Genomic DNA, 16,565 nt, shown 5'->3' on the forward strand with positions numbered 1-16,565 from the left:
AGATGTTGGTCTAAGAAAGGATTCCACCCGCTTCCGGGGTGAACCTGGAAGATTCAGCCTCCCTGCTCAGGGTCTGGGATTAATCCGGTGTCCGAGGCTGGAGTGGGGTTCCTCCCTGCTCCTCCCATTCCAGTTGCGTGAAGCTGCAGTTCTGGGTAGCTCCAGAGGGGGCGCAATAGCATAGCCGGCAAATACTGTACAGGGAGTGACTGAGACTGTGAGGACACCCGCACCCTCCTCCACAGGCCGAAAGAAACCTCCAGTATCTCAAAATAACATCTACAAGACCTGTGACCCAGCAGTGCCACATGTAGAAATTTATCCAAGGTACACTGGCACGGGTGCTGGAGGATGTATGTACACAGATGTTTATTGCCACACTGTGTATAAAGGCAAGGTGTTGGACTCAACACGTGTCCCTCCCTAGGGCCCTGGTATAAGTGGTGGTATGTCTATGCTGTGAAATACCATGCAGCCAGTGAAAAGAAGCAAGACATGTTTACTTCGATTTTTTTTAATGTGGAAAAAAAGAAAAAAGTACTATGGACTGAATTGTGCCCCCCCATCATCATATTTTGAAGCCCTAACCCCCAAGGTGATGGTATTTGGAGATGGGGATTTAGGAAGGTAATTAGGTTTAGATGAGGACTTGAGGGTGGGGCCCTCGTGATGGCATGAGTGCCCTTATCAGAGGAGACACCAGAGAGCTTGCTTCTCTTTCTCCACCATGTGAGGACACAGCAGAAGGCAGCTGTCTACAAGCCAGGAAGAGAGCACTCACCAGAACCCAACCATGCTGACACCTTGATCTTGGACTTCCAGCCTCCAGAACTGTGAGAAATAAATTTTGGCTGTTTAAGCCACCTAGACTATGGTATTTGTTATGGCAGCCAGAGCCAATTAACACAGTACAAAATCTAGATGTGCAACAATTTCCAAGATATACTATTAAGTGATCAAAGCAAGGTGGAGAGCAGTGCTAACGTGTAAAACGAGAGAGGTGTATTTACATTTCAGCTCATTTATCCACAGAATAGCTCTGGAAGTTTCCCAATAGTGTATGCATCCAGGAGGGGGAACTGGTGCTTTTTGAATTTTGTAAGATGTGAACAAGTGAATAACTCGTCTGCCATCACACTATCACACAACTGAACAATGGGGTGGGGTGTCTCAGGTTGCCCCGGAAGATAACAGGAGCCTGGGGATAGGGGAACCAGGCCAGGTGGGAGATTGGGTCCAGTTCTCGAAGTGCCCTGGGAGGCGACCCCAGGTTTGAGTGTGTTTGTGTTCCAGGAAGTAGGTTGTTTCCCCGTGCGTACGGTCTGCAGGGGTCAGCCCCCGCTCCACGCCCCAAAACACACCGCGATCTTTACTTACGGCTGCCTGCAGTTCCGATGTTTCCCGGCAGGTGGCGTGCCGCAATCTGAGCCCGAAGCCCCCAATCCTTTCCCCACACCCACCCCACCCCTCTCCCGCCAGCCCCTCCGCACAGAGGTTAGGAATACACCTGGGGGCCAGGCACAGCTGGCAGACGCGGCCTCCGCTCCTGGAGCCTTTTATGGGCACAAACGGGGCCCTATGATCGCCCCTGGCCGAAAATGTAGACCCCTGAAGCAGGGAGTGTCTGCTTGGCCTTAACAGACCCCTCCAGAGGGACCAGACATCAAGCCTGCGCCTCCTCGGACCTTGGAGCCTGGACCACCTGGTCTTGTATCCTGGCTCAGACACTGGGACAAGGTACTTTGTTCTTGGAGTTTCCTCATCTGTCAAATGGGGGTGAGGAAACCTACCTTGAAAGGTTGCAGTAAGGGTGAGAAAAAGGCCTGTCCTGGGCCTAGCACTATGGGGCGACTATCCAGGCACAATAAACTGTAATCACTTTTATTATTCGATTGTATTTTTATTCTTTATGAAAGATCTGACACCACATTCAAAGAAATCTTGTTTCAGATAGGAATTGGCTGAGTCTCCTAGAGTAAACTTTTAGGGTGCCCTGTCTTTGGTCTCTCCTCTCGAGTGAAGAGCTGTCTTTGACTCCTTTCTCCCCCACGCCCAATTTCCTCCGGAATTCTGTCCAATACCTCCCAAATCCATGGAGAATCCACACGGTCCGATTCCTTATCATCACTCCCCTAGGCCAGTGCAGTCTCCATCACCTTGTTCTCCTAGCTTCACCCTCCACAGAGACCAGAGGCATCTGTAAACATGTGAGCCAGATTAAGTCCCTCCTCTGCCTAGAACGCTCCATGAACCCACTTCACTCAGAGCAAAAGAAAGTCCTCCCCTGGGCTCATAAGTCCCTGCCCCATCTGTCCCACTATTCCCCTGCCTTTGTTTCCTCCCACTCTCCCTCTCCATCCTCCGCTCCAGCCACATTGACTTATGTGCTTTTCAGAGAACACACAGGCATATTCTAGGCTCAGGGCCTTTGCAGCCCCACCCTGAAATGATCTTCCTTCAGAAGTTCCCGGGACAGTCCATCTCACGTCACACGTTACCACCTCTGCAGAGAGGCATCCCCTGACCACCATCGCATCACTGTATCGTCACTGGAATTATCTCCATACCTCTTCATTCCGTTATTGTCTATGTCCGCCACCAGAACATCAATCCCACAAGGGAAGGGATTTTTGTCTGTTTTGTTCATTGCTGTGGGGTTTAGCGTCAATAAAATACATTCTCCTGCGTCTTTTCTGCCTCTACCATCTTCAGCTGCTTTTCCTATAAATTCCTTAATTTAGCAAGAAAGTCTGCGAAAGAGCTCTTAGGGAGGCCAGTGGCGGACCAAAGGGCGTCAGTCTGCGGCTGGAGGGGGTACCAGGGTCCAGGCGGCTGTGAGCGCGCCAGGGCTGCCTGTCGAGCCGCTGGTGTCCAGCCTGTCCCGCTGGGGTGACGAGCGCTCGCAGTGGCTGGAGCTGCCATCCAGGCCAGGAGGCAGCCAGCGCTGCAGGCCGCCCGAAGCCCCAGGGGGGCTCCCGGACGGCTGGGAGGCACCCGGGCCTAGGCTGCACCAGCGGCGGCCGCAGCAGAGAAGGCGCAGGAGCGCTTGGCGCATGTCGCGGTTGGTGAACGTGTAGATGATGGGGTTCAGAAGCGAGTTGGCCATGGCCAGGCCCAGGAAGGGGTCCGCCTGCAGGAGCACAGGGCAGGCGCGCGCCGGGCACGCCACGTCCAGCAACAGCAGCAGGAAGAGTGGTCCCCAACAAGCCACGAAGGCCAGGAGCACCACGCTGAGCGTGCGCAACAGAGCCAACGAGCGCGGCGTGTGGCGTGCGCGGGTCGAGGCGCCCTCGCCAGTCCCGGGGTGGGCCCCCAGGCGCCGCGCTTTGGAGCGCACTTGGCAGTAGATCCGCGCGTAGAGTGCGCAGATGGCAGCCAGGATGCCAACAAAGGCGAGCACGCAGAAGAGCACGTAGGCCTTAGCATAGAGCGGCAGGACCGTGGAGCAGGCGTCCAGATGGCCGAGACAATTCCAGCCGAGCGCGGGCAGTAGCCCGAGGAGCAGCGACACGCCCCAGGCCGCGGCCGCCAGCGCCAGCGTGCGCCCCCGACGAGCTGCGGGAGCGGGTCCGGGTCCCCGGCGCTCCATGGTGAGGAGGCGCTCGAGCGCGATGGCCAAGAGGCTCAGCACGGACGCGGCGAGCGCCACGAAGACGCCACCCTCACGAGCGAACCAGAGCGCGGGCGACAGGCGCAGCGTGAGAGGCCCCGACAACAGGATGTTGGCTGCATAGGCGGCGCCCGCCAACAGGTCGGACAGCGTGAGGCTACCCAGGAGCAGGAACATGGGCGCATGGAAGCGCGGGTGGCGTCCGAGCACGATCAGCACGGCCAAGTTCTCGAGTACGATGAGCGCGCACACGGCCAGACACACGACGGCGTCGGCGCGCAGCCCCGCGCCGGGCTGGTAGCGCGCACCGCGGAGCTTCCCGGTGTAGTTGTAATGCAGGACGATGACCTCGCTCACTGGCGCTGGCCGCAGCAGCCCCGGCTCCATGGGCTGCCCGCCCCAAGACTGCAGAGAGGTTGGGTGCAATGTCAGGCCTGGCGCGCACCATCCCCGCGGCCTGCGGAGGCGGGCACGGGCGGGGCCTCACCTGCGAAGGGGGCCCTAACCCCCTACTCCCTACCCCACACGCACTACGGGGCCCAGAGGGAGTTTGGGATGGCAGGGGGGTGTCCATGGAGACAGGCCGACACAAAGACACACAAATGACATCACAAGGGGACAGGGTAACACAAGTCCCACAGGAAAGGTACACTAATAATTCACACACAAGCAGGGATGTCCAGAGGCATATTAATCATAAACAGACGGCAATAGCCACACAGAGAAAGGGACACACAAATACAGTGACACGCCGACAAGGACATGTGCACAGATAGTCACAAACTAGGGCAAAATGCGCAGTTACACCCCATCAGGGAAACACGAATGCCCATTCACACACGGACAGAGAGACACAGGCAAAGAGATACAAATTCCGCCACACGCAGACGGGATCTTCTGCCTAGTCTCACAGGCCACAATTTCACAAACTCCACCCACACCCAGCCTGGAACCCAGAGCCCCACAATCTTCACACCTCGCTGCACACAGGGCTTTTTTCTGCGAACCCCCCTTCATCCGCCACAAAGCCCCAGGGAGAAAGCTGAGCCCATCCATGCATTTTGCAGCGACAGAGCCTGAGGGCAGCAGACAGGATCCACATCTCACAGACTCTTGCAGAAGGGCATATATGTCATTAAAGTATAATAATACCTCCCACCTGTGACTGCATGCTATCATCCCCTCGTCCCCAATTTACAGACGAGGACGCTGACGCTCAAAGTACCCTGCATAGAAGCAGGCACAAAGGTTTTCACGCTCCCACACAAACACATCCACGCAGAAACAGTTACACAATCACGGGAGTCCCACTTAACAGATGAGAAAACCAAGGCCTAGGGAGGGGAACGGACTTAGTTGGACATGGCAGAAACAAATGCACCCCAGACAGCTTCAGCTGCACACAGGGAACCAGGCGCAAATACGGACTCACAGGGAGTCACGGACTCAGCCACGCTGTGGGGGAAGGGGGCATCAGATACACGCAGATACAGGTTACATTCGCTCTGCTGGGAACACTGCACAGAGGCTCACACCCTGTGCACCGCCCGCCTCGCCTCGTCTTGCCTGGAGGCACGAGTGAGGTAGTGAAACTTGCAGTGGCGTGGCTGGGAGGGAGCGAGGCCAGGGGATTCCGGGCGCCCCACAAACACCCCCATCCCGGGTCCCGCATCCAGTCCCGAAGTCGCCGGTTTTCCTCTCCCGCGAGGCCTTCGGGAAAGGCCGAGGAACCCAAGCAAGGGGACAAGGGTAGTGACAAGGGCAACACCCTCTGGGCCAGGCTGAGCCCCGCGCGCGAAAGGACCCGGTGCTGTACACTCACCCTTGTGCCCAGGTGTTGTGCGCTCAGCAGTCGAGCGGCCTGGAGCTGAGTGAGCTGCCTCTGTTCGGGGGGCGGGACTGGAGCTGACAGGCGAGGGGGCGGGCCCGCAAGGCCGAGTGCCCGCGGTCGCAAGCAATTGCCCCCTCCCCTTGGGGCCCGGGCTCCCAGCCCGTGTCTGCCAGCCTGTGCCACCCGCCGCGGCACCGGAACGCGCCCTGGTGGCGACTGGCACAGGCGAGCCCTCAGCTTCCCCCTCCGGGCCTGGGCTTCTCTCCCAGGGACGCTCCGTCGCGGTGGGAGGACCCGGAGACCTGAGAAGGGGAGGGTTCTTCAGCCTCTCCCCCCGCCCACCGAAGTAAAGGGGTCCTCTCTGTCCTCTGGGCACTGGTCCCTCCCTGTATTCCACCTACCTTCCAACTGAACCTCCTGGGCTGCACCCCAAGGACGTCCCGCCGGCGGAGGGGCCCTGGCAACCCGGGTTAGGAGGGGTCTTCGGCAGCGGTAGCCTCAATCCCCTCCCCCCAGCAGCTAGGTCCCGTCGGCCTCTGGGCTCAGGCCCCACCCCATTTCCCCGCTCCCACCCCCCGTCTGGGGCGAGTGGGGGAGGGGCAGGCGCGGTCAAGATTCTGGTGGGAACCTTTTCCTCCCCAGATAAGGAGAATCTGCCTCGTAAGTCCCCCTGGTTCTCCCGCTTCCCCCACCCCGTCTCTCTCACCCTTATCACTCCCGACAACGTGATTTACTCGGTTGTCATGTTTCTGGACTGTGTCCCCACCAGTCAGCCCCACAGGGGTAGGAATTTGCGTTCTGTCGTGGGCACTGCCTGGACACAGCCTGTGCCCAGTAAGCAGCCGCTGAGTGAATGAATGAATGACTGTCTCCCTCACTTTCTCTCTGTGTGTCTCTCTTCTGTTCTCTCAGGGTCTCTCCGTCTCTGTTTCTCCCCGTCTCTGTGTGTGTCTCTCTCAGTCGCTTCTCCGCCTTTCTCTGTGCCTCTCCCACGTCTCTCCCAGGCCTCCGCTCCTCCGACGGGCCAGTCCCAGCTGGCCCCGCAGCCCACACCCCCAGTTCCCAGGAGCCTCCAGGCTGGGAAGCTCCCTCCTACCAGAGGCCACAGCCGGGAAGGGGGGCTGGGCCTGGCTGCCACGACCTTCACCAGGACTGTGCCCTTTGCACCTGCTGCCTCAGGCTTTGCGGGTCACGGGTGGGGTGAGGGCGTCCCAGGGACCATGAGCCAGAGGTTGGGGATGGATCGGAAGGGTGCCCCCAGGGGAGGGACCGCGTGGGACACCCAGGCCGGGTCGCATCCCCGTGTAGCCTCTTAGGGAATCTCTGTGGCTCCAAATACAACCACTCCTGCCTGCTCCGACAGGTCCCACACAGGGACAGCGCAGCCAGTGGGGCCCACGAAGGGGGGGCGCCTTAAGGTTTGGGTGCCAGAGCTCCACAGCCTCCCGCGACCAAGCCCGCTGGGATGAGCCCTGAAGATTCCCCAGATGCGGCGGGGCCATGCCTGGCACACATCATGTGATCCATAAATGACCCCATTCTGCAAAGGGGAAGCCACACCCCAGGGTGGGAAAGTGGCTGCTTCTCACCTCCCAGGCGGGGATCTCACCTCCCACGGGCCCCGCAGGGTGGAGGGGGGCTCTTCCTGCCACGGGTCTCAGGCCCAGCACCCCCAACTCATGCCACCTCGTACGCAAGATCCCACAAGATCACAGCCCTCTCCTGCTCTAGACTCTCCCATGGCTCCATATGTGGCTCAGAGTTCAAGTCCAAACCCCAACTACAAGGCCTTCAAAACCCACAAGGCCTTGCACAGTCTTTCCTCCTTACATCTCTGCTATTCCTCCGTCATACTCCCTTCCAGCCCCACTGACTTCCCCCCAGTTCCTCACACACTTCAAGACCTTGGCACCTGGGGATCAGCCTGCCTGGAACATCCTTCTTCCAGCCCTTCCAGCCGGTCACCTCCACAGAAAGGCCTTCCCTGCTGCGTCCCCCTCCTCCCCAAGCTCACACGGCAGTTGGCACCATCTGAAATTACCTTGAATGTTTACTTATTCATCTGGCATACTGTGGGTCTCTGCCCTAGACTCCCAGCTCCAGGAAGCCAGGGACCCTGTCTGTCCCTCTGCCCAGTCACTGAGTAAAGGTTAAGAGCTTGGAGTGTGGAGCTGGGCTCAGCTACTTTGTAATCTAGGACTCCGGGCAAGTGACACCCACTCTGAGCGTTGGCGGCCTCTTTTGTAAAATGGATAACGACAGTTCCCACTCCGAGGGATGCTGTTGAGGAGGAAGGAGTGGAACACAGCTGTGAGACACAAGTGAGAGTTCAGTCAATGTTAGCTCAGGTGCTATTGGTCACCACTGTATCCCAGAGGAGGAATTAGGAAAGGGTTCAACTCAGGCCCCATCAACCCCAGGCACCACTAGCACCCCAACCTGCCTCCACCCCCTGCCCCCCAGCCATGCCTGGTCTCTTTCCCAGGGGAAGGGCACCCCTGGCCTCCGAGCTCCTGCCACAGCCCGCTGCCTGATGCATGTCTGGGCCGGCACACCTGCCTGGCAGGTTCTGCTGCCAGGGCCCTCACCCATAGGGGCCGCCCCACCCAATCTGTGCCCACTCTCACTGAGCTGTATCCTCATCTCTGAAAGAGCAAAATGCCTCCCACAGTACCCTCACACCTCCACCCATCCAGAGTCAGAGGGCTGCAGCAGGACTTACCATTCCCCCCCTCTCCATCTCCCTCTGACCAGTCCTGAGGCATGAATGTGGCTGCAGGGAGGTGCACAGCCAGAGACCAGAGCATTCATGGTTTCGGCGGGGTGGGGTGGGGGGGATGGTGGGGGGTTGTCTCAAACTGGAGGTTGAAGGGCCAACTCCGGCTCACAACCTCAAGATTCGGTTGCTTGGCTCAAAGGTTTCCCATTCAAACATCTGTCTGAACTGTACAGAAACACTAGTCTGGTCGGTATATTTGTTTCTCACAGGGGTACGGGTTAATTTTGGAACTGCTGTGTACTAGCACTGAACAAATAAGTACATATGTTGTAGATACTGACAACCAGTTTTCATACTGTTGGAGAATGAAGTTACAAATAAGCAGTGTGGTGCTGGATGGGGTTACCATTATGAAGTGTTTATTTTAACAGTTAGATATGAAAGTAAATATGGATATGAGTGTACACACAGGTTAGTACACACACATTTCCCAGCTCTGTCTGCCGAGGGCTCAGAGCAATGACACCCCAGTAGCAATGAGTACACTCAGCACCCAGATCTTGGTTTCTAAATACCATTTTCCAGTATGAGGAACCAGGGCTTCTTGGAGAAACGACCACTTCTAGGGCTGGGGCAGAGAAACTGCACAAGGACCCTGAAGCATCTTCTAGACAGAGTGCTTTAAAAAAAAAAAATGCCAAAAAGACACCAGAGCCAGTCTGAAAGAACTCCCACTGGCCAAAGCTGGAACAATTTGAACAAAATAAATAGCGATAGAATTGGATTATAACCCAAAGAATAAAATAAATGTCCACAAATCCATGCCGATTTAAATACATGATTGAATCTATTTTAAACTGAGGGAGAAGGAACAAAAAGGTAATTTTACAGCCTGAGAGGTCCTCGAGAAGACATATGCTCCCAGGCCACGCCACCAGGAGGCTTTGGACATTTCTATTGCCAGCCTGGCCTTTCACAGTATCTGAGCTTGAAATCTCTGGCTGCAGTGCCAGGAGCATGGATTTCAGAGGAGACAGGTGGCAGGGCGACTTTCAGTTTCTAAACTTCCCTGAACCTCCATTTCCTCATCTGAAAATGGGAACACCATGGTCCTCTGCCCATAAGACGCTCACATTTTTGCGGGGGACAAAAAAAAAACCATACACAAGTTATTAAGAGAATTCCACATAGTGACATGTACTATAAACAAATAAAATATAATGTTGTGTTACGGGAGTGAATGGGGAATTTATTTTATTTTATATTTTTTGGCCGCGCAGCTTGTGGGCCCCAACCAGGGATTGAACCTGCGCCCTTGGCAGTGAAAGTGTGCACTGGACCACCAGGGAATTCCCGGAATGGGGACCACTTTATTTATATTTTTTTATTATTTATTTATTTTTAAATTTTTATTTACTTATATATTGATTTTTGGCTGCATTGGGTCTTCGTTGCTGTGCGGGGGCTTTCTCTAATTGCGGCGAGCGGGGACTACTCTTCGTTGTGGTGCGCGGGATTCTCCTTGCGGTGGCTTCTCTTGTTACAGAGCACAGGCTCTAGGTGCGCAGGCTTCAGTAGTTGCAGCACGCAGGCTCAGTAGTTGTGGCTCACGGGCCCTAGAGCGCAGGCTCAGTCTTTGTGGCACATGGGCTTAATTGCTCCATGGCATGTGGGATCTTCCCGGACCAGGGATCGAACCTGTGTCCCCTGCATTGGCAGGCAGATTCTTAACCACTGCGCCACCAGGGAAGTCCTGGGGACCATCTTAGATCCAAGAGCAGGCAAAGGCTCTTTGTGGAGGTGAAGTGAGCTGAGGTCAGAATAACATGAAGGCAGAGGGAAGGGTGTTCCTGGAAGAGGAATCAGCATGAGCAAAGGCCTAGCTTACTGTACTTCCTTTTTTTTTTTTTTAATTGAGGGAGTTCCCTGGTGGTCTAGTGGTTAGGACTCAGAGCTTTCCTTTTCGTTTTTTTTAACAAATTTATTTGTTAATTTATTTTTGGCTGTGTTGGGTCTTCATTGCTGTGTGTGGGCTTTCTGTAGTGGCGGCCAGCGGGGGCTACTCTTCATTGCAGTAGCTTCTCTTGTCACAGAGCACGGGCTCTAGGTACGCGGGCTTCTGTAGTTGTGGCACGTGGACTCAGTAGTTGTGGCTCGTGGGCTCTAGAACGCAGGCTCAGTAGTTGTGGCGCATGGGCTTAGTTGCTCCGAGGCATGTGGCATCTTCCTGGATCAGGGCTTGAACCCATTTCCCCTGCGTTGGTAGGCGGATGTTAACCACCGTGCCACCAGGAAAGTCCGGACTCAGCACTTTCACCGCAGTGGCCTGGGCTCAATCCCTGATTAGGGAACTGAGATCCTGCAGGCTGCGCATCGCAGCCAAAAAAAAAAAAAAAAAAAAAAAAAAAAAAAAAAAAAAAATGGAGGTGATAGTCACGTAACGTAAAATTACGTGACTAATTTTATGTTACGTGATAGTCACGTAACATAAAATTAATTCTCTTAAAGGAACAATTCAGTAGGATTGAGGACATTCACAATGGTATTCAACCACCACCTCTATCTAGTTTCAAAACATTTTCAACACCCCAAAAGGAAACCCCACACCCATTAAACAGTTGTTCCCCATCGCCATCCCCCAGCCCGAGGCAACCACTGATCTGCACTCTGTCTCTATGGATTTCTCTATTCTGGATACATCATATAAATGGAATCATACAATATGTGGCCTTTTGCACCAGACTTCTTTCACTTAGCATAATGTTTTGAGGTTCTTCCAGGTTGTATAGCAGGCAGCAGGACTTCATTTCTTTTTATGAGTGAATACTACTATTGTATTAATGTACTTATGAAAAATTCTAAAAGGCTCCGAGAAGAGGCTTTGAGTTGGGAGAGTGAGGGGCTTCGTGGGGGGGGGGGGGATCACCTTGTCCCCAGGTGCTGGGCAGAAATTGGGCAGAGCCATGCTTTTCTCCCCTGCTCACTCCGGGCCTGGTGAACTGCCCAGGGGAAAATCTGACCTCATCTTCCTGCACAGATGTCCCCAGATACAACTTGGGTTAAACCCAGGCCAAGGGCTCCAAAAGCTGGAGACATGGTTGGCAGACCAAGTCCTCAGAAGGCAGAGGAGGCAGGCCCTGATCCTTCCCACCAAGCAGCCCTCTTGGTGCCCCCCTCCCTGCATCCCTCACTTCCAAGTGAGGTTTGGAAACTTGGAGTCAGATCCTCCCTCTCTTCCTCTCTCTCTCTCTCTCTCTCTCTCTCTTCCCCCTTACACTTAGACATTCATTTCACAGACTAGATAGGGAGGGGAGGGGAAAGAACAACTGGGCAGAGAGATTGAATCAGCACATGCAAAAGTGTGGAGGCTGGGCTTCCCTGGTGGCGCAGTGGTTGAGAGTCCGCCTGCCGATGCAGGGGACACGGGTTCGTGCCCCGGTCCAGAAAGATCCCACGTGCCGCGGAGCAGCTGGGCCCGTGAGCCATGGCCGCTGAGCCTGCGCATCCGGAGCCTGTGCTCCGCAACGGGAGAGGCCACAACAGTGAGAGTCCCGCATATCGCAAAAACAAAAACAAAAACAAAAGTGTGGAGGCTGAAAAGAATGTGTGGGTAAAAGAAACAGAAATCAGGTCAGTAGGGCACAGTTATGGCTTAGGGGGAGGAAAGAGCAGGAGTGGGAGGTGAAGCTGGGGGTGGGGCAAGGGCAGATCTGGTGGACCTCAAATATCAGGCCTGTGATATCTGTTCACCATCTTGCTGTGTGACTTACTTAACCTCTCTGACCTCAGCCTACTCATCTGTAAAATGAAGTCATGGAAGTCTTTTTCGTTCTCACAGTGATCTTGGGAGTATGAAGGCAATCATTGGTGTAAAGAGCTAACACATTGCTCGGCCCAGAGCTAACCACTTGATAAATGTCAGACTTTTTTTTTTTTTGGCCATGTCGTGCAGCATGTAGGATCTTAGTTCCTGACCAGGGATCGAACCCAGGCCCCTGCAGTGAAAGCATGATGTCCTAACCACTGGACCATCAAGGAATTCTCAGACACTTGGCTTGTTTCTATTCTTTTTCTTCTTTTATTTTTGGCTACCTTGAAAAATGCTATAAACCTTTGTGTACAGGTTTGTTGTTGTTGTTGTTTTGTTTTGTTTTTTGGTTGCACCGGGTCTTAGTTGCAGCAGGCGGGCTCCTTAGTTGTGGCATGCATGTGCGATCTAGTTTCCTGGTCAGGGATCGAACCTGGGCCCCCTGCACTGGGAGCGTGGAGTCTTATCCACAGCACCACCAGGGAAGTCCCTGTATACAGGTTTTTTTTATGTGGACATATATTTTTATTTCTATTGGGAATATATCTAGGAGTGGAATTGTGGTGTCATGTGGTAATTCTCTGCTGAACGTCTTGAGGAACTGCCAAACTTTTCCAAAGTGATTGCCCTGTTTTGCATTCCCACCAGCAATATATAGGGGTTCTGATTTCCCCACATCCTGCTAACACTTGTTATTTTCCATCCTTTTTAAATTTTATTATTTATTTATTTATTTTTGGCTGTGTTGGGTCTTCGTTGCTGCACGCAGGCTTTTCTCTAGTTGCGGGGAGCGAGGGCTCCTCTTTGTTGGGGTGCACAGGCTTCTCACTGCGGTGGCTTCTCTTCTTGTGCAGCACAGGCTATAGGCACGCGGGCTTCAGTAGTTGTGGCACACGGGCTCAGTAGTTGTGGCGCAAGGGCTTAGTTGCTCCGCGGCATGTGGGATCTTCCCGGACCAGGGATCGAACTCGTGTCCCCTGCAGGAGGATTCTTAACCACTGTGCCACCAGTGAAGTCCCTTCCATCCTTTTTTATTACAGTCATCCTGGTGGGCGTGAAGTGGCATCTCATTGTGGTTTGATAGTTATTCCTTTTTTTTTTTTTAGTTATTACTTTTTGTTATTATTTTTATTGATCCCAACGCACACACTGCAGTGCATGCTTCCTCCTGTCCTTCCCCACTCATGACCCTCCCGTAACTCCTTGGAGCACTTTGAAGAAAGCTCAAGCAGAGGGGAGAAGGGATAAATTAGGAGTTTGGGATAAACATATACACACTACTATATGTAGAATAAATAACCAACAAGGACCTACTATATAGCACAGGGAACTATACTCCATATTTTGTAATAACCTATAAGAGAAAAGAATCTGGAAAGAAAAGATATATATGCATGGATAACTGAATCACTTTTCTGTATATCTGAAACAAACACAACATTGTAAATAAACTATACTTCAATTAAAACAAATAATAATAAAAGAAAGCAAGCTCAGGCAGCCCAGGCCTTTGCCAACTGGCTGTTGCCCTGCTCCCCACCCCCTACCATACCATACCTCTTGCCTCTAAATCTCCAAACCTGGCAACTGTTCCTCATGGTCAGAGAAGCAGGATTTGGGGTCAGAGAGACGTGGGTTGGAATTCTGGCTCTGATGATCTTGGGCAGATGGATTGACATCTGTGAGCCTCAGTTTCCTCATCACTTAAATGGGAATCATAATTATTCCCCTCTCATACGGTTCAATGAGACTGGTCATGTCAACTGTTTAGTGCAATGCCTGGCATTGAGTAGGGGCTGTATTAATCAGGATTTGTTTAGTTGAAAGTTCCAGGAAAAAAAATTAAGTCCAACTTAAAAACAACTCAAACTGGCGTGGGGGCAGTGGTTAGGAATGAATTGACTCCCGTAGCTGAAAATCTAGGGATCTAGGAGTTGGGTTAACTTCAGGCATACCTGGATCAAGAAGCTCCAGTGTCACCAGGAATCTAACTCTGTCCCTTGGCTCAGCTGGGCTTTCATCTCATCAAGCTCCCCTTTGGGTGGCAGAGATTCTTCCTGGCACTACAGATCCATTATTCCCACTCAGTAGCAACTTGGAAAAAGATATCCGGTCACCCCAGGGTTCCACCAGAAGTCCTAGTACTGAATTTCATTGGCCCAGCTAGGATCACATGTCATAACCAAACCAATCTCCTGGTCTGGGGAGTGGACTGCTCTGATTGGTCAGGTTGGAGAATGTGGGCGGAGTCAACCCAAAATTGGTCTGAGCATCTTCACGTGGGCCATTAGGAGTCCTCAAACTTTGGTGGGTTGCTTTTCAGGCATCTGAGATGGGAAGGGCATGGAACAACAGAAAGGGCAGAAGTTAAATTCAGGGAGTTCAGTTCAGGGCCAGTTGAGTTTGAGATGCCTCCCCGCCATCAGGTGGTGCCACTGAGTCATCAACTGAATATGAGACATGCATTCACCTGGTGTCTTGGTGGCTCACGTTCTTTTTATTGATTTTATGAAAATGTAATTTCCTTTTGAAGGATACAATTAAGAAATGTAATTATTATGATGTATAATTTCTCCACCTGGAGTTAATTACCTTCTTTTTTTCTTTAGCTGTCTCTCTTAGAAGTTCTGGTAATTTATCTCAATCCAACTTTCCAAATGATAAAATTCATCAGATAATCTATAGGTAGCACTCTGTTTTCCTCCTGGGTTCTTTTTGCTGGGGTATTCCTCTTGCCACCATCCCAGGAATTCTCTTCATCTCTTTCCTAAGCTGGAATCCCTGTTTCCTCAGTCTCATGTCTTCTTTTTTTCTTTGTTTACCCCTCTGTTTTTGTGGAGTGCATCCTGCAGTAAATTTCTGAGAACGTAAGAGCATCAAAGATAACATTTCTGAGTCCTTCCATGTTTTGATATGTGTTTACTTGCTCCTCACACTTGATCAATAGTTTGGCTGGAAATAGTGGTCTGGATTGAAAATCCTTTTCTGTCAGAATTTTGAATCCATATCCCCATTGTCTCTCTCTCTCCTTTTTTTTTTTTTTTTGATGTATTGGTATTTATTGGAAAGAAACATGCTCCTCTTACACATCTGAGGGCAGGAAGCAAAGGCAGGTTCTCAGCAGGAGTGGGACGGGGAACCTCTCTCTCTTTTTTTAATAGATTTATTTATTTTATTTATTTATTTTTGACTGCGTTGGGTCTTCGTTGCCGCATGCGGGCTTTCTCTCATTGCGGCGAGCGGGGGCTACACTTCGTTGTGGTGCACGGGCTTCTCATTGCAGTGGCTACCCTTGTTGCAGAGCATGGCCTCTGGGCACAGGGGCTTCAGCAGTTGTGGCATGCAGGCTCAGTAGTTATGGCGCATGGGCTTAGTTGCTCCGTGGCATATGAGATCTTCCTGGACCAGGGATTGAACCCATGTCCCCTACACTGGCAAGTGGATTCTTAACCATTGCACCACCAGGGAAGCCCCCATTGTCTCTTTGTTTCCCATGTCTTTGAATGTGCTGTTCTACCAGGAAGGCACTTCCTTCCTTCCTCTCTTTTTCTCACTAATTCTCACTCATCCTTTAGATGCTACGATAAACATTTCTGGGGATCACTATTGAATGAAAAACTACTTCAATTAGGTGACTCTCTTGACTAATTTTGGCCATTGAAATATGAAGTGTATGCAATGACATACATCACTTCTGCATGTCAATCAATTCTGAGGAGGCATCAAAAAGCCCACACAAGGACTTCCCTGGGTGCATAGTGGTTAAGAATCCGCCTGCCAATGCAGGGGACACGGGTTTGATCCCTGGTCCGGGAAGATCCCACATGCCACGGAGCAACTAAGCCCGTGCACCACAACTACTGAGCCTGCACGCTAAAGCCCGAGAGCCACAACTACTGAAACCCCAGCGCCTAGAGCCCATGCTCTGCAACAAGAGCAGCCACCGCAATGAGAATCCTGCGCACCGCAACAAAGAGTAGACCCCACTCGCCGCAACTGGAGAAAGCCCATGCACAGCAACGAAGACCCAACGCAGCCCCAAAATAAATAAATTAATTAAATAAAAAATAATAATAAAAAAAGCCCACACGAGCTTCTCCAGTCTCTCTCTTGTCCCTTTGTGGCAACTGAGGCAGTGAGTTCCTGACGGTACAGCCACAAGATAGTACGTACCTGGTCAGCTTGGACCCCTTCCTGACTGTGTAGAGCTGAGCCTCTGCCAGCTCATGTAGGATGAGTAACATGACGGGGGAATAAACTTTGGTTGTGTTAAACCACTGGACTTTGGTCTTGTTTGCTATTGCAGGGAGACTTGACCTATTCGGACTAATACAGAGCCCAACTTAAATGTGGCTTCCTCAGAAGTCCTCCCGATCACAGCCCCCAAACTAGGTTACTTCCTGTTATTGTAAGCTTGCATTTTCCTATGTGACCCTTATTGCAATCATAACTATGTAATTATTTGTGTAATGAATTCAACATTTATCTCCTTTATCCTACCTCCAAGACCCCAAGAGGAGACCGTGGTATTTGTCCTCTTTCTATAGCCCTGTGCCCAGCAGAGAGCTTGGCACATAGTAGATGCCCAGGATAAATT

General features: G+C 52.3%; 1 protein-coding gene across 7 annotated transcripts; it reads right to left on the minus strand.

Moving 5' to 3' along the window:
- Window positions 1–1,885: 1,885 nt before the first annotated feature.
- Window positions 1,886–14,018, minus strand: S1PR5 (sphingosine-1-phosphate receptor 5). 7 transcript variants are annotated; one of them, XM_060007726.1, is made up of 3 exons: window positions 7,338–7,401; window positions 5,433–5,743; window positions 1,886–4,015 (listed from the first exon to the last, which is right to left on the minus strand). In XM_060007726.1, exon 3 carries the CDS (start codon window positions 3,995–3,997, stop codon window positions 2,795–2,797), a length of 1,203 nt encoding a protein of 400 aa, XP_059863709.1. In that variant the 5' UTR covers window positions 3,998–4,015; window positions 5,433–5,743; window positions 7,338–7,401; the 3' UTR covers window positions 1,886–2,794. The 7 variants fall into 7 exon arrangements, with proteins under 7 accessions (XP_059863709.1, XP_059863708.1, XP_059863710.1 ...); XM_060007725.1 differs by lacking the exon at window positions 7,338–7,401 and adding an exon at window positions 6,320–6,494; XM_060007727.1 differs by lacking the exon at window positions 7,338–7,401 and adding an exon at window positions 5,843–5,998 and having other exon boundaries at window positions 5,433–5,492.
- Between the last annotated feature and the right edge of the window lie 2,547 nt (window positions 14,019–16,565).

The sequence above is a fragment of the Delphinus delphis genome, chromosome 3 (genome assembly GCF_949987515.2).
Source record: "Delphinus delphis chromosome 3, mDelDel1.2, whole genome shotgun sequence".
Classification (NCBI taxonomy): Eukaryota; Metazoa; Chordata; class Mammalia; order Artiodactyla; family Delphinidae; genus Delphinus; species Delphinus delphis.